The following is an 18,591-nucleotide window of genomic DNA, read 5'->3' on the forward strand; positions in this document are numbered from 1 at the left end:
TACCGTTAGGTTCATATATAACATCTAATGTTAATATATATATACATATATATGTATATATATACATATATAACATCTAATGTGCTAATATATTGCACAAATCAAGCTGGTACAACTACAGCCCCAGCAGACAGGCTGAGAGCAGGCATCTAGTCTGACTGCTGACACCACCAAACTGCAAGCCCCCAGTGGCCCCCGACAGACCCCTTAACAACACAGAGACCAAACCTTGCCCAGAACAGGCAAAGTGGGCCATTGCAGCCAATGGGCTGAAGGCAAAAGGGGTTCTGCCACAACAGCAGAGCACAGGCAACCCACATAGGAGACACCCCTGAAGCACCTGGTTCTGGTGAATGACAGACACTGTACCCCAGGGCACCATAGGACCTTCATAAGGTCACTACTTTCTTTCTTTCTTTCTTTTTTTAAATATTTAACTAATTTATTTGACAGAGAGCGAGCGAGCACAAGCAGGGGGAGCAGCAGAAGGAGAGGGAGAAGCAGACTCCCTGCTGAGCAGGGAGCCTGATATGAGGCCTGATCCCAGGACCCTAGGATCATGACCTGAGCCATAAAGGCAGATGCTTAACCGACTGAGCCACCCAGGTGTGCTGAGGTCACTACTTTCAAGATCAAGAGCTGTAACTGACTTCCCTAATACACAGAAACAAATACAGTTGTATAAAATGAGAAGACAGAGGAAAATGTCCCAAACAAAAGAACAGGACAAAATCACAGCAAAAGGGCTAAATGAAACAAAGATAAGCAATGTACCTGATAAAGAATTCAAAGCAATAATCATAAAGATACTCACTGGACTTGAGAAAAGAGTGGATGATCTTAGTGAGACCTTCAAAAACAAACAGTAAATATTAAAAAGAACTAATCAGAAATGAAAAACTAAATGACAAATAAAAATACACTAGAGGGAATCAATAGCAGATTAGAGGAAGCAGAAGAATGGATCAGGGACCTGGAAGGTAGGCTAATGAAAAGCAATCAAGTTGAACGCAAAAATAAAAATAATATAAAAAATGAGAATAGATTAATAATAAATGTTGCTGAGTTTTCAACATTAAGTATAATAACGTTTGCATTACAGGGATCCCAGAAGGAGAAGAGAGAAAAATGGGGCAGAACATTTACTTGAAGAAATAATAGCTGAGGGGTGCCTGGTTGGCTCAGTCAGTTAAATGTCTGCCTTTGGCTCAGGTCATGATCCCAGGGTCCTGGGATCAAGCCCTGCATTGGGCTCCCTGCTCAGCAAGGAGCCTGCTTCTCCCTCTCCCTCTGCCTGCCACTCTGCCTACTTGTGCACAAGCTCTCTCTCTGTCAAATAAATAAATAAAATCTTAAAAAAAAAAAAAAAGAAAGAATAGCTGAAAACTTCCCTATCTGGAGAAGGAAACAGACATCTAGATCCAGGAAGCACAGAGAGCCCCCAATAAAATTAACCAAACAAGGTCCACACCAACACACATGGTAATTAAAATGGCAAAAAGTAATGACAGAGAATTTTAAAAGCAGCAAGAAAAAAGAAAAGTTATATACAAGAGACACTCTCTAAGGCTATTCTGTTGATTTTTTCAGCAGAAACATTGCAGCCAGAATGGAACGGCATGATATATTCAAAGTACTGGAAGGAAAACCTGCAAACAAGAATACTCTACCCAGCAAGACTATCATTCAGAATAGGAGAGATAGTCTCTCATACAAACAGAAGTTAAAGGAGTTCATCACTTAAACCAGCCTTACAGGAAACGTTAAAGGGAATTCTTTGAATGGAAAGAAAAGGCCATAATCAGGAGTAAGAAAATTATGATAGGAAAAAATTTCACAGGTAAATGCAAACATATAATAAAAGTAGTAGATTAATCACTTATAAAACCAGTATGGAGGTTAAAGCACAAAAGTAGTAAAATCAATTGTATCTATAAAAAATCAGCTAAGGGAGTCACAAAATAAAACGATGTAAAGTATGACATCATATGCATAAAATGGAATGGGGGGAGTAAAAATTTAGTTCTTTTAGAACGGATTAAAATTTTAGCAACCACCAACTTAATATACATTGCTATATACATAAGATGTTATATATGAACCTAACGGTAATCACAAATCAAAAACCTGTGATACACAAAAAAATAAAGAGAAAGGAATCCAAGCGTAACACTAAAGAAAGCCATCAAACCACAAGGGAAGAGAGGAAGAGAAGAAGAAAGGAACAGAGAACTACAAAAACAACCATAAAACAAGTAACAAAATGGCAATAAGTACATATCTATCAATAATTACTTTAGGGGCGCCTGGGTGGCTCAGTTGGTTAAGCGACTGCCTTCGGCTCAGGTCATGATCCTGGAGTCCCGGGATCGAGTCCCACGTCGGGCTCCCTGCTCGGCAGGGAGTCTGCTTCTCCCTCTGACCCTCCCACCCTCATGCTCTCTCTCTCTCTCATTCTCTCTCTCTCTCTCTCTCAAATAAATAAATAAAAAAATCTTTAAAAAAAAAAAAATAATAATTACTTTAAATGTAAATCGCCTAAATGCTCCCATCAGAAGACTATGATGACTGAATGGATAAGGAAGCAAGATCCATCTATATGCTGCCTACAAGAAACACATAAGGCATAAAGACACATGCAGACTGAAAGTGAAGGGATGGAAAAACATCTACCATGCAAACAGAAGTGAAAAGAAAGCTGTGGTAGCAATACTTATATTGGACAAAATACACTTTAACATAAAGTTTGTAACAAGAAACAAAGAATGACATTACATAATGATAAAGGGAACAATCCAACAACAGGATTTAACAACTGTAAATATTTATGCACCCAGCATAGGAGCACCTAAATACATAAAGCCACTATTAACAGACATAAAGGAAGAAACTGACAGTAATAGAATAATAGAAGGGGACGTTAACACCCCATTAAATCAATGGATAGATCATTCAGGCAGAAAATCAACCCAAGGAAACAGTGGCTTTGAATGACACATTGGACCAGATGGACCTAACAGATATTCAGAACATTCCATCCAAATACAGCAGAATACACATTCAAGTGCACATGGAACATTCTCCAGAACAGATCACATGTTAGGCCACAAAACAAATCTCAATACAAAAAAACTGAAATCACATGCATCTTTTCAGACTGCAATGGTATGAAACTGGAAATCAAGTGCAAGAAAAAATCTGGAAAGAACATAAATACATGGAGGCCAAATAACATGCTACTAAACAATGAATGGGTGAACTAAGAAATCAAAGAGGAAATAAAAAATACATGGAGACAAATGAAAATGAAAACACAATGGTCCAAAATCTTTGGGATGGAGTAAAAGCTGTTCTAAGAGGCAAGATAATAGCAATACAGGCCTACCTCCAGAAAAAAGAAAAATCTCAAATAAACCACCTAACCTTAAACCTAAAGGAGCCAAAAAAAGAAGAACCCACAAAACCCAAAGCCAGCAGAAAGAAGGAAATAATAAAGATTAGAACAGAAATAAATGAAATAGAGACTAATGATCAATGAAACCAGGAGCTGGTTCTTTGAAACAAAATTGATAAACCTGTAGCCAGACTGATCCAGAAAAACAAGAGACAGGGCTCCAATAAATAAAATCAGAAATAAAGGAGGAGACATAACACCGAACACCACAGAAGTATAAAAGAATACTATGAAAAATTATATGCCAACAAATGGAAAACCCAGAAGAAATAAATTCCTAGAAACGTATTTGCAAATGATATATCCGATATGGGGCTAATATCCATAAAGAACTTATATGACTCAACACCAAAAAGACAAATAATGTAATTAAAGAGTGGGCAGAGTACCTGAATAGACATTATTCCCAAGAAGATATACAGATGGCCAACAGACACATGAAAAGATGCTCAACCTCACTCTCATCAGAAAAACGTAAATCAAAACCACAATGAGGTATCACCTTACACCTGTTATCAGGGCCGAAATAAAAAAACACAAAAAATAACAAGTGTTGGCGAGGATGTGAACAAAAAGGGACCCTCGTGCACAAACTGGTGCAGCTACTGTGGAAAACAGTATGGAGGTTCCTCAAAAAATTAAAAATAGAATTACCATAGGGTCCAGCAATTCCACTACTGGGTATTTACCCAAAGAATATGAAAACACTAGCTTGAAAAGATATATGCTCCCCTATGTTTACCGTAGTGCTATTTACAATAGCCAAAACATGGAAGCAACCCAAGTGCCCATCCACAGATGAATGGGTAAAGAAGATGTGGTTTATAGATACACCAGACTGTTTTTTTTTAAAGATTTGAGAGAGAGAGTGCGAGAGAGAGCACAAATGGAGGGGGAGAGGAAGAAGCAGGCTCTCCGCCGAGCAGGGAGTCTGATGAGGGGCTCAATCCCAGGACCCTGAGATCATGACCAGAGCCAAAGGTAAAGTTTAACGACTGAGCCACTCAGGCGTCCCTAGATACCCTGGACTATTACTCTACCATAAGAAAGAGTGCAATCCTGCCATTTGCAACAACATGGATGGAGCTAGAGGGTATAATGCTAAGTGCAATAAGTCCTTCTTATTTCTATAAATAATTTCTATAAAATAAAGCACTCTCAACATACTCCAAAGGAGTGAAATCATTTATATTATATATGATATATATATGATCATATCACAAATATCATATGATTTCATTCATATGTGGAATTTAAGAGACAAAACAATGAACAGAGAAGAAAAGAGCCAAACAAAAAAACCAGACTCTTAAATACAGAGAACAAACTGGTGGTTACCAGAGGGGAGGTGTGGGTGGGGAGATGGGTGAAACAGGTGAAGAGGATCAAGAGTACACTTACTGTGATGTGCTGGGTGATGTACAGCATTGTGGCATCACTATATTGTACACCTGAAGCTAATACAACACTGTATGTTAATTATACTTTAAAAAAGAGAAAGAGAAATATACAGAGGATATAAAGAAGAACCAAGTAAAACTTAGAACTGTAAACTATAATAATTAAAATTAAAATATTGTGGGGTCCCGTAGCACAATGGAAAAGGCAGAGGAAAGAATCAAAAAACTTAAGATAGAACAAAAGATTCATCCAATCTGAACAAGAGAAAGAAAAAAGAATAAAAACCAAAGAAGCACAGCAACAAGGAGCAGGAGGACAATGCTAAAAGTCCTGACATTCATATTGCCAGAGTCCCAGGAGAGGAAAAGTGTGCACAGCTGAAAAAATACTGCAGAAAAAAGGGCGAAACCTTCCCAAATGTGGCAAAATTCATAAACCTACAGACTCAAAAATCTCAGAGCCCCTAACAAAATTCCACACCTGAACTTATCATAATCAACTGCTAAAAACAAATAACAAATGAAAATTTACTTGAAAACACCTAAAAACCACCACCACGGCACATTGCCTGTACAATTCCTGAACAACGATTCCATGACTACAGGCTTCAATGAGAAGGAAGTAGCACAATGTTTTAAAGTACCAAAAGAAAAATCCAGCCATGAATTCTCTATCCTGATAAAATATGATTCCAAAATAAAGACGAGATAAAGACATTTTTAAATGACAGAAAACTACAAGAATTTGTCCCCAGCAGACTGAGTCTAAAAGACCTGATAAAGGGGAGCAAGGGTAGCTCAGTCAGTTAAGCGTCCCACTCTTGATTTTGTCTCAGGTCATGATCTCAGAGTCGTGAGACTGAGCCTGGGTCAGGCTCTGGAGCCTGCTTAAGATTCTCTCTCTGTCTCTCTCCCTCTCCCTCTGCCCCTCCCCGCCTCTCTCTCTAAAAAAAAAAAAAAAAAGTAAAAGACCTGGTAAAGTTCTCTAGAACAAAGTGAAGAAAAAAAAAAAAATCTGGGCATCAGGAATGAAGTAAGAGTAAAAGAAATGGTAATATCAATACAATAGACCATCTTTTCCTCTCGAGTTCTTTAGAACCCATTTGACGGCTGGAAGAAGAATCGTATCATTGCATTTTTTTTTTTGAAGATTTTATTTATTTATTTAATTGACAGAGACAGCGAGAGAGGGAACACAAGCAGGGGGAGTTGGAGAGGGAGAAGCAGGCTTCCTGCCGAGCAGGGAGCCCGATGTGGGGCTCGATCCCAGGACCCTGGAACCATGACCTGAGCCGAAGGCAGCTGCTTAACCGACTGAGCCACCCACGTGCCCCGTATCATTGCATTTCTGATGTCTGTAGATGTAATGCTGCTCTAGCATAGACATAAGACAGCTACAGCACAGAGGAAACTAGATAGTGCTAGGTGATAACCACTGACCGACAAAGGCAGGCAGTAAAACAGCAATTTCTTTTTTTTTTTTTTTTTAAGATTTTATTTATTTATTCATGAGAGACAGAGAGAGAGCGAGGCAGAGGGAGAAGCAGGCTCCCAACGAGCAGAGAGCCCGACGCGGGACTCAATCCCAGGACCCTGGGATCATGACCTGAGCCGAAGGCAGACGCTTAACCATCTGAGCCACCCAGGCGCCCTAAAACAGCAATTTCAATATGATCTGTGTGAGCACAACAGAAACAACAACATAAACAGCTATATGTGTATGTGTAAAGTGGTCAGGTGGGAATTACTGGAGAGTGTGACTGAGGGTTACATTTTTTTTTTTTTAAAGACTTTATTTATTTGAGAGAGAGTCAGAGCAAGAGAGAATGAGAGAGAGAGAGAAAGCACGAGCAGGGGGAGGGGCAGAGGGAGAAGCAGACTCCCCACTGAGCAGGGAGCCCAACATGGGGCTCGATCCCTGGACCCTGGGATCATGACCTGAGCCGAAGGCAGACACTTAACCGCCTGGGCCACCCAAGGGCCCCACACGTTCCTTTTTCATTCATACAGAACATTTATAAAAACTGACCATATGCTGGGCTATAAAATAAAGCACTCTCGGGCGCCTGGGTGGCTCAGTTGGTTAAGCGACTGCCTTCGGCTCAGGTCATGATCCTGGAGTCCCGGGATCGAGTCCCGCATCGGGCTCCCTGCTCGGCAGGGAGTCTGCTTCGTCCTCTGACCCTATCCCCTCTCATGAGCTCTCTGTCTCTCTCATTCTCTCTGTCTCAAATAAATAAATAAAATCTTTAAAAATAATAATAATAAATAAATACAAAAAAATAAAATAAAATAAAGCACTCTCAACATACTCCAAAGGAGTGAAATCATTTATATTATATATGATATATATATGATCATATCACATTATATATATCATGATATATATAATGATATATCAATATATTCTCTGGCCATAATAAAATCATGCTAAAACTCAATATCAGAGATTATTCATTTCTTTGGAAATGGAAAGCCATACTTGGTTGACCAAAATCACAGTAATCTATACAGAGATATGACATTATGTGATTCTTCACATGATGCTACTAGAATCTATTGTGGAGCTTTCAAAACCAAATCATGAGAAAAAATTTTAATCACATAAATTCAGAATGTCATGGTTTAAGTAAACTAGCCTGGACTTAGACTCAAAAAAAAAGGGAGAGAGAGAGAGAAAAGCCAAAGTAAAAAAAATAAAAATTTAGTTAAAATAAATTTTAAGGCACAAAAGCTCTTTAGATAAAAAGAGACTAAAGAAACCTACTAATAAAAAGAAATAGTAAAAATAAATTAAAATGTTTTAAAAAGAAACCTATCCATAAATCAATTCATGAACTTGGACTGGATCTTAAACTGAAAAACACTCCCACAAAACCAAACAAACAATAAAATTTTTAAAGAGAAATGGGAGAAATTTAACTGTGAACTATATTGTAGACGATACTCCTGAAATATGGTGATTTTCTGAGGTGTGACGATGTTATTTGGGTTAAGATAATGAGGCTAATTAGGAACAATGAAAGGTTATTAGGACCTTTCCTATTCTTAGAAGATGCAAAGTGAAATGTTTAGGTAACACATGTCACAACATCAGTGACTTAGACCCACACGTGGTCCAGCAAAAAAGGTTTCAAACATTTAGATACATAAATACATATAGCAAAGGTGGCCAAATGTTCACAACTGGTGGATCTAGTTTTCTTTTTTGTTTTTTAAAGATTTTACTCATTTATTTGAGAGAGAGAGAGAGAAAATAAGCGGGGGGCAGGGGCAGAGGGAGAAGCAGTCTCCCCACTAAGCAGGGAGCCCAACTCGGGGCACGATCCCAGGACCCTGAGATCATGACCCAAGCCAAAACCAAGAGTCAGCCGCTTAACCGACGGCCACCCAGGTGCCCCCAAAATGGGTCACCTTTGAAAGGATGTTAGAAACCAACTCATTATTCAGAAAATTAGTAAACCAAGGAAAAGAATATTTATCTTCAATTTTCCAAATGATCTGTATAACTGAGTAACAGTTAACGTGAAGTTTCTTTTTACAGATGCATTCCAGACGGAATTCGAATATCCACCAATTTACAACCTCTAACAAATTAAGGGACATAGTAACTGCCTGTCAGTGGCTGCAGATATTACTAAAATGAGAAATCCAGATATCACATGCCAGTGGACTGAAGAATATCATCATCACCTAGGGAAAGAAAGTTTCCCAAAAGTCTGATTAACCTTCTAGACCCAACTATCATTTTACAGGAAATAGAGGGACATGTTCCTCCATACCACCAAGATGCCATCAGCAAAATCCAGATGGTGTGAAACTACGTGACAAATGATCTAATTTAATCAAGAAAAACCTGTTAACAAAAAAATCAAGCATGCCTGGGTGGCTCAGTCGGTAAGAGACTGCCTTCGGCTCAGGTCATGATTCCAGGGTCCTGGGATCGAGCCCCACATCAGGCTCCCTGCTCAGCGGGAAGCCTGCTTCTCCCACTCCCACTCCTCCTGCTTGTGTTCCCTCTTTCACTGTGTCTCTCTTGGTCAAATAAATAAATAAAAGCTTTAAAAAAAAAAAATCAAGAGGAACCTTTAATCTAAAAGAGACTTAAAAGACTTTTTAAAATGACAGGGAAAACAAAACCAAACTGGAGAAGTTCACTCAGACAATAAAGCTCTAGAGAAAAACCTTTCCTGCAAAGAGACCACAATAGGCTTCCGGGACAGCTGGCAAAATCCTAACTCACAACCTGGTAGTTAAAGCTGTGGGTACCTTAAAATACTTAATCATGCAGCTCTTTGTGTTATGTGGCTTTCTGTATTCTTGTCATACTTAGTTTGTTTGAAAACGAAGAAATGAACACTTTTAACATAGATCAGAACATGGCTCTAAGTAACTCTTGGAAAACATTCTATGTTCTTCACAGTGATGATCAGAACCTTGTAGGATCTGGTCCTGGCCTAACTCCCTAACCTCCTTTCCCACCATCCCTTCACCTCTTCTGCTCGAAACTTCTTATTGCTCCCTGGCATACAGAAACCATTTCCCGCTCAGGGCCTCTGTGTGTCCCGCTCAGACTAGACTGCTCTTGCAGTCTTAACCCTTCACGACTGTGCAAGCATGCCCACTTCAAGACATGCTCCCTAACCATCCAAGCCTGTCATTCTCACTGCATTGCTCCTATATACTTGTCTGCACAGCATCATTCCTGACAGTACTGCTTTACTCATCTGCTTACTTGATTGATCCATGTCTTGCCAACTGCAGGTAAAGTCCGTGAGAGCACGACTCTATCAGTCATGTTCATTTCATTGTACAGACAGTGCCAAGCACAATGCTTTGCTTGGAGTGGACCCTCGATAAATATTTGCTGAATATATGAAAACATTTTTTAGATACTGGAAACACATATAGAAATGTAAATGCAAAAGCAGAGCTGGAAAGCAGCTGGATGCAAAATATATGTTAAAAGGTTACACTGGGGGAGGGGAGAGCCTGGGTGGCTCAGTCAGTTAAGTGTCTGACTCTTGATTTCAGCTCAGGTCATGGTCTCAGCATCATGGGATCAAGCCCCATGATGGGCTCCACGCTCAGCGCGCAAGTCTGCTTGGGGTTCTCGCTCTCCCTCTCCCTCTGCCCCTGCTCATGGGCACGCGCTAATAAATAAATAAAATCTTAAAAAAAAAAAAAAAGGTTACACTGGGAAAGAGGGCACTCACTCCACTAAAGGAGAGGAAATAAAAGAACAAAAATTAGAGATGATTAGCAAAAGATGGAGTTCCTTTGAAAGCCCACACTGTGTGATCCTTATTTCCTTCTCAGATCTCAGGTATTTTTATCCAACAGGTCTTGGGTCTTTGAAGGCATTTTCCCAAGCCACATCTCAAGGGTATGACCCCTCTCTGACCCCCTCTGCCGGCTTCTCCCCTACTCACCTGGATACCATCTGCTTGTTTCTCTCCTCACAACCACCCAGGGCTCTTTCTCTTGCTCCAATAAGGTAATCACATCTGGCTTAGAAATGGAACTTCCTGCTTAAAAACAAAAAAAAAGAGAGGGTGGGCCCCGGTCGGTGCCACTGACTACTCGCCTCTCCCTGCTGGGCACATGAGGACGCTGTGGGATTTGGCACCATGTCTGTGTCAAGGCTGGCTTGGTTGCTTGGCTGTGTCCCAGCCACCGCGTGGAGAGCGGCTAGATCACCCCTTTTATGTCATTCTGTGAGGAAAATGAGTTCTCTAGGAGAAAAATCCAAACCCATCAAACAATCTCTTAAGAAGCCAAAGTTACCAGAAGGTCATTTTGATGCACCCGAAGATTCTTAGAGAAAGAACCACTGACAAAATTTCCAGATGATATTAATCCTGTTACCAAAGAAAAAGGTGGACCTAGAGGCCCAGAACCTACCCGATATACAGATTGGGAATGAAAAGGACGCTGTATTGATTTTTAAGACACATATTATTAACTTCAGTATCTTTTTCTGAATATGTACATCTGAGTTTATTTCCAGTTGTTTTCTTTCTGTATATCCTTTAAGTCATTTAATTTCTATAATGTGTTTAAAAACATAAATAATGCCTTGAAAGAAAATATGCTGCTATAAATTAAGGGGAAATAGTTGTACATTAGCACATTAATTTAATTTAAATATATTGGAGTATATAAATGGCGATTAGAGCTGCAAACTCATTTCATCACATTTCAATTTATGTTAATCAGCTGCTTATAAAATGCAAATGTAAATAAAAAAAGTTTTAATGATTTTTATTGCCGCATACTAGGTAATAGTGACTTTTTAAATGTGAGGTAAGTAACACATTATAGTTTGATAAGGCCACAGTAACAACAGAAAATATAACTCCAGAGCCAGTTTACTTGGGTTCAAATCCTGGCTCTGCTCCTTATTAGCCATGTGATCTTGGATAAGTTATTTAACTTCTCTACATCTCAGTTGTCTTCATGCGTAAATTGGAGTTAATGCTAGTTCTACCCTATCAGGTAGTGAGAAGATATTTAAGTGAGTAAGTACATGTAAACCACTTGGAACAGTGCATAGCACATAGCTCTCAGTGTAAGTGTTAGCTATCCTTCGATCTTAAATGTATTTTTCCAAGGCTCTAGGCTTTCTGTGGAGAAATATTAAGAAACCAAGTTTGAAATACTTGAACTGAAATTGTTTTATATGAATATAACGTTAAAAGATAAAAAACAAACAAACAAAAAAAAGAAATGACAAGTGGTGTAGAAAAAAATTTTTTTAAATATACAAAAAACCCCCCACAAAATGGCTGAGATCTGCTTAAATTTGTAGTAATATTTTTTTAGAGGGGACGGAGGAGAGGGAGAGAGAATCTCAAGCAGACTCCACACCCAGTGTGGAGCCCAACGCGGGGCTCGATCTCATGACCCTGAGATCATGACCTGAGATGACATCAAGAGTCAAATGCTTAACCAATTGAGCCGCCCAGGCGCCCCTAAATTTGTAAAAACAGACATGCCCGTCTTCAACCTGACAAATTCCAAACGATTTCCTTTGGGAACAAGAAGAAACTCAGCTATTTCTTAAAAGCCCTGAAACTCATAGTGAAGAAAGCTAATATTCCAGAGAAGAGACACTATTAATTTATTAAACTATTGTTTTAAATTATTTTAAGTTAAATTATGAAATTAAATTAAAATTTAAATTAATTATAACTGTTCAATACCAATTTTATTGTATATATTAATTAAAGATTGTATTTATTTATTTATTTGAGAAAGAGACAGAGAGAGCAAGAGCATGAATGGGGCGGGGGAGAAGCAGGCTCCCCGATGAGCAGGGAGCCTGAGGCGGGGCTTGATCCCAGGACCCCAGGATCATGACCTCAACCAAAGGCAGACGCTTGACTGACTGAGCCACCTAGGCACCCCTTTATTGTAATTTTAATTAATCTTTAGAATGAACTACTATTGGGGGAGATAGTCTTACCCAGAGAGACCAGGTTGCTGTAGGTCTCCAACATCACGTCCCTGTACAAGGCCCTCTGAGCAGGGTCCAGGCACTCCCACTCCCCCTGGGAGAAGCTGATGGCCACGTCCCCGAATGACAGAGATCCCTGAAACCACACACACATGCATTACCATGACAATGAAGGAAATTACTTGAAGGTGAACAGAGAGAAGGCGAAGAACCGCACTGCAGGACAGGAGCAATATGGTGCTTCGTAGGGTGCCTGCAAGTTCTAGAAGAATCTTGCCACTGCACAGCAAACTTGCTGTGTGCTGTGGGATAACCTACTGATCCCCGCATGGCAAAGAATGGCTAAAAAAAAAAATGTGAAGTCATCATATTTCAGGGGAAGAAATACCAACTTACATAGGCCATGTTTTTAGAATGACAAAATTGATCCATCTTCCTCGTGCTTCCCCTCCTAGATAGAAAAAAAAAAAAAAAGAAGGGCTTAAGCCAAGCTGTGCCTTGGTGCTCTCTAAGGGACTCAAATTAATACAACAATTTTTTCTTCCATTTCTATGTCCCAACTACTCCCTAAAATTCCTTTTCTATCCCTCTCTGCTTCACACAATCTCCCTTTCCCTTTGTCCCTCCACCTCTCCTCCCACCCCACCCCCATACAAATTGGCATCAAACATGAGGAGCCTGGACAAAAAATCAAGCTCTCCCCCAAGGCCTGGGGAACCTGTCCTCCAAAATATGAGGGAGCATGAGGGATCCTCCATTCTTGGGAAGCATGACTAAGCCTAGGACTGGGCTCCCCATCCTGCTCTGTGCAGATCCTCCTGCCCCCGTCCCACCTTTCAGGGCTGAGAAGGGGTCACATCATCCAAATCAGAACCTCTTTGTGAACTCAGGATTGGGAGAAGTGGGGCAAGGCATGAAAACTGGGAAGGATGTAGATGGGATTGCTCAGGCAGCATTTGGCTTTCTAAGTCCACCGAAGCCAACTGGTTAAATATGGCAGGGCATCCACGTCATGGGATACTAAGTGGTCATTACACGTTCAAGATACATGGTCAGCAGAAAACTCAGGTTACAAAATAGGATGCAGAATATGATTACATCTATAAAATATATGTGTATATATATAAAGACTAACAGACACTGACAAAAAAAAAATTCTAGAAAATTATACGTCATGTTAACAGTATTTGTCACTGTATTGTGGCCCTAATTCTCTACTTTTTGCTTAAGAGTGCTTCATAATTGTATGGCAAGGCGTTAACTTGGAATACATACACAGTTATATTCATAAACGCATGCATATATGTATGTTTATATATATATATTTTTTTTCCTACGAGGAAGCTGTTCTCCAAATCAGATGAAAGGCAACCTTTTACTTAGACAACTTCCCTATTAATGTGGAAAAACTCAGGATATTCTAATAAGCTCTTATTTTTACTTAACAGGTTTGTTTCATTTCCCAATTCTTGAGCCAACACTAAGAGGTCTATGTTTATCTGAGCAGGTTACAATAATTTCTACAAAAAATGTCTGCAGGCCCTGAGCAATGTCTTATATACATTTGATAGTCTCACACGTCCTCTTCTAAACCTATTATTTCAGCCACAGTATTCCCTAAACTGCCACTGTATCGTCTTCTGCTATTAGTCATTTTGCATTTAACAGATTTAGAATTTCCAACAGAGTTTCTTTAACTCTATAGAAATCCCATGGGCTTATAATTTGGTCAAAGTGTGGTGACTCTATAGGCCAAAAGAAGCATATTTCCTGTAAACTCTCAAAGTACGGTAGATGACTTTTTCTGATAGGCTCTGTCATCCTCTGCTATACACTTATTCTTGTTCAGACTTCACCTTCTGTGCTGGAGAAGTAAGAAACCTAAAAGAATACTAAGAAAATTCAATGGAAGTACATAATAACACATACATAATGACACATGACATATTAACTGCTTAATATTAGCAGTTAATATGTGTCATCATTATTGCTGAGGCTAAAGAAGATTACACTTGTTAAAGAAACTTCACTGTTTCCCTTTTTCTTGTGTAAGTCATATAATAAAATATAGTGTAAGGCCTGCTCTTTCTTACAATGCTAACCAAAAATATTCAGAGCTTAGCCTGGCGAATGCAATTCTTAAAGAATCACATTAGCAAAGAGGGCTATCATAGAGACAAGGAGAAAAGGAGCCTTTCAGCACAGAAGCCTCAGAGGGAGAGGCGATGGTATTATGCTCTCTCTCACAGACCCAGAAATGAATGAAAACGATGACTTGATTAGATTTGTTTTTCGAACTGATTCTGATTCTATTCTACAGAAACAAAACTCTTGTATTCACACAGAAAAAATAATTGGAAAAATATAAACCAAAGCATCAATAATGACTACTTCTAGAGGGTGGTACTATAATTTTAACTTTCTTCTTAAGTTCCTTAAAAAGAATAGTTTCACACTATTCCATCATCAAAAATACACAATAAAGGGACGCCTGGGTGGCTCAGTCAGTTAAGTGTCCAGGTCTTGATTTCGGCTCAGGTCATGATCTCAGGGTTGTGATATCAAGCCCCGCATCGGGCTCCACACTGAGCATGGAGCCTGCTTAAGATTTTCTCTCTCTCTGTCCCTCCCTCCCCTTGCTCACACACTCTCTCTAAATAAAAAACAAAACAAACAAAAAAACCCAAACAAAAAACCCCAAAACAAACAAACAAAACCCCACAATACAGTTACTTCCAAATTAAAATAAAAATAAAAACAGAGCTATCAGGAAGAGGGTACTTCCAACCATTAAAGAACCGAGCTTGTCATGAGAGTCAACAAAGATATCAATGTGACTATAACAAGTAACAGCAACCAGTTCTAACATCCTTTAGCTGTATCTCACCAATATAATTAGAAATTTTCATGTTCAAGATTCTTCCCCTAAAGAACATAATGCAGGTAAGTGGCACCTGCAGACTGAGTAAGAAAATGCATGGGATATACACAGTACCATGCTCGGTTCTCTTCCTCATTAAAAAACTATGAAAACATAATTTTGGAGAGAATCCTTATAGATTGCCCTCCCTTAGTAAATGCGATTCATATACAACATCTTGGGTACTACCGTTCCTAACATGAATACTGCTTAACACGAGATCAAATGTTTTCTCTTTTCATGATTATTTATGAACATAATTTTCTTAAGTGCATAATACCCTATCACATGAGTCTAGTGTGATTTGCTTAACTACTCAATTTGTACAAGATCATTTTAAATATCACTCCAAGTATCAGTCTTTTAATGCTAGACTAGGGCTTCTCATCCTCAGCATGAATGCCATATTGAGCCAGATAATTCTTTGTTGGGGGGGTAGAACGGTGGGGAGGGCTATCCTGTACACTGCAGAATGTTTAGTAGCATCTTTGTCCTCTACTTATTAGATCCAGGTATCACTGCCCCCCATTGTGGCAACCAAAGTTGCCTCTAAATATTACCAAACATCCCCTGGTGGGCGAAATCACCCCCTGTTAAGAACTACTGATCTGGGGCGCCTGGGTGGCTCAGTTGGTTAAGCGACTGCCTTCGGCTCAGGTCGTGATCCTGGAGTCCCGGGATCGAGTCCCACATCGGGCTCCCTGCTCAGCAGGGGGTCTGCTTCTCCCTCTGACCCTCTTCCCTCTCGTGCTCTCTGTCTCTCATTCTCTCTCTCAAATAAATAAATAAATAAAATCTTTAAAAAAAAAAAAAAGAACTACTGATCTGCACTGATGAATCCAAGCCTTCTAGGTCATGCACACTTTGAATAATCTCATGAAATTATACACTTTCCCCATAAACTCCACCATAACACTTTGGTATACTATTTCAAGGGATTTGTGGTCCTCTGAGACCATAAATGGCATCATAGCAACTCAGGTTAAGCATTTTTATTCCCTTTTTTTTGGAGGGAGAGAGAGGGGGATGGAGGGGCAGAGGGAGAGAATCTTAAGCAGGTTCAATGACCAGCACAGAGCCCCACACGGGGTTTGATCGCACAACCCTGAGACCATGGCCTGAGCTGAAATCAGGAGTCGGATGCTTAACCAACTGAGCCACCCTGGCAGCCCAAGAATCTATATCGCTTGAGCATCTCACTTGTTTTCTTAATATGCAGGCAGCAATCACCATGGATCACATATTCCTAATGCCCCTGCTGTATAGAAATTGAGAGGAATGAGCTAAAACACACATAAACAACAGCTAAACATATCAAGCATTTACTATATTTACTATATGCCTGGCACTGCTCTAAGGGGCTTTATACATATTAACTCATCTGACGTTCATTACAAACCTGAGACAGCCAGAGAGCCAATATTCCATCCGGATCCACAGCCCCTAATCTCAACCACACTATACTGATTCTCAGTCCACACAAAAGGAAGCCCAACACACAGCTCGAGCTGCCAAACTTCAAACAGACGTGGCCAATAATACAAATTTCAACTGATGGAACGCCCTGGAAAAATCCTGGCTCTTACTGATACCAACTTCTGTTGCCATCACTTTCCCATTTCTGAAAGCCTCAGACTGACTAAAATCAGCTAACCATCTCCCTTCTTCCCTTGCTTTGGAAAGCAGGCCCTTAAAGATCAAAAGATATCCAGTGTGTGATTCCACCTAAACACTAATTTCCTTCTTACCAAATCAGAGTCTAAAATAAAGCTTTAGCATTAATCACTGGAGTTTTATTTCCATGTCATCTTAGAAAAAGGGAGTGCTCAAGAAGATATGAACAATTTACTAAACTGCTTTTGGTATTTACAAAATTATTTACCAAGTCAATATTAAGTGAAGAGGTGAGGGGCAATGGGGGACCAAATGGTGGGGTATCAATTTGCACGTCTCCCTACATTTCCGGAAAATTTACTGGAACCTCTATATTCTAAAAACAAAAACGCATTTCTTATGCAAAACAAAGCAGGAACTCACCCTTGACTTTAGACGTGCAGCAATAATACTCTCATCCTTCCCAGGGTCCTTTTGGATAATGGTACGACTGGGGAAGGAGAAGGCGCGCATGAGACCCCAGGCTTTTCTTGGAGCGCAGACTAAATTTGAAAGCACCCTCCAGGGCCACACCTCCCTTACTTCGCACAAAATGGGATGGGAGTAAAAGGAGGAATCGGTCCCCGAGTTCGAAGCTGGTTCCTGGGGACAGGACTCTGAGAATGCGGTAGTTCTGAACATGTAGCTGCCCCCGTGGGGGCCCCAGACAGGCACTTGCGGCTCTGAAACTCCCATGCCAAGTCCAGGCCCGGGCTTTCCGGGGGGAACTTTCATTCTAGGCTCAGTATCTGGCCTCCCTACTGGGGCCATTGGTTTGCTGCAGCCACGTGGTTGGGAGGAGAGAAGACGGACGAAGAGGCGGGTCACAGGCCCCCGTGACACACACACACACACACAGCCACAGCAAACCGCGCTCAGCGCCCACACACCCCCGTCCCCGTCACCGCAGGGTCGCTGCACCAGGCGCGCCCTCACGCACACCCCCCACACTCCACGTCCGCCACTCGCGGTCGCACAATCCCCCTCCTCGCTGCGCGCGCGCGCTCTGGCGAAACTCCTTGGGGTGCCTGTCAGGGCCCTGTCCTGAGCGCCTCTCTCTGCCCACCCACACTGGCGGGTCCCTCCGGCTGGGGTCCTGCTCAGTAGAGGCCTCTGGCAGCCACGGAGTTCTTCCTCGACCTCAGGGCCTCACCCCACCAGGACACCGACCCTCGGATGCCGGAAGTGGCGGCTAATTCGGCGTGGTGGCTCCTGGGAAATGCAGTCTCAAAGAGGAAATGCCTCGGAAGCCTAGAGTTCTGCGGCTCAGATTGTTCCCGGCATGCAACTTGGGCCCGCCCCTAACGGAGCTCAGCCCAGTGGTTTGTGGGAGTTCCAGCCCCCCAGGAGTGCGCAGGTGCAGGCTGCTGGTAACTGAGGATTCCCCTGAGAGAGCATTGCCTATTAGAGCCTCTGTAACTTACTTTTCTCATTATGGAGAAAAAGGCAAGCGACCATAACTATTAAAGAAGGCAGAGTCTTATATATAGGAAAAACCCTACAGTCTCCACCAAAAAACGTGGAATAAACGGATTTAGTGAAGTTGCAGGATACAAACTCAATTGTGTTTCTGTACGCTAACAACAAACTGAAAAACAAATTAAGAAAACAGTCTCATTCACAATAGCATCAAAACCAATACAAACTTAGGAACAAATTTAACCAAGGAGGTGCATGAATTATACTTGATGAAAGAAAGAGCAGA

At 40.7% G+C, this 18,591-nt stretch overlaps 1 protein-coding gene and 1 pseudogene across 1 annotated transcript in view; one reads left to right on the plus strand and one right to left on the minus strand.

Moving 5' to 3' along the window:
• The window catches only part of LOC123855658 (zinc finger protein 780B-like), a 51,395-nt gene extending 33,069 nt beyond the window's left edge, over positions 1 to 18,326 (minus strand). The window contains exons 1-6 of the mRNA XM_064581481.1: positions 17,953 to 18,326; positions 17,271 to 17,337; positions 12,710 to 12,764; positions 12,323 to 12,449; positions 10,287 to 10,385; positions 815 to 850 (exon numbers count right to left, since the gene is read on the minus strand). Coding sequence (XP_064437551.1) covers positions 815 to 850; positions 10,287 to 10,385; positions 12,323 to 12,449; positions 12,710 to 12,745 — 298 coding nt within the window. The 5' untranslated portion in view covers positions 12,746 to 12,764; positions 17,271 to 17,337; positions 17,953 to 18,326. The remainder of the gene's footprint in view (positions 1 to 814; positions 851 to 10,286; positions 10,386 to 12,322; positions 12,450 to 12,709; positions 12,765 to 17,270; positions 17,338 to 17,952) is intronic.
• LOC123855661 (succinate dehydrogenase assembly factor 4, mitochondrial-like) lies at positions 10,472 to 10,804 on the plus strand (annotated as a pseudogene).
• Positions 18,327 to 18,591: the final 265 nt, after the last annotated feature.

Source organism: Mirounga angustirostris, unplaced genomic scaffold (genome assembly GCF_029215605.1).
Source record: "Mirounga angustirostris isolate CCGP_5_RB_7025 unplaced genomic scaffold, mMirAng1.0.hap1 SCAF_16, whole genome shotgun sequence".
Classification (NCBI taxonomy): domain Eukaryota; kingdom Metazoa; phylum Chordata; class Mammalia; order Carnivora; family Phocidae; genus Mirounga; species Mirounga angustirostris.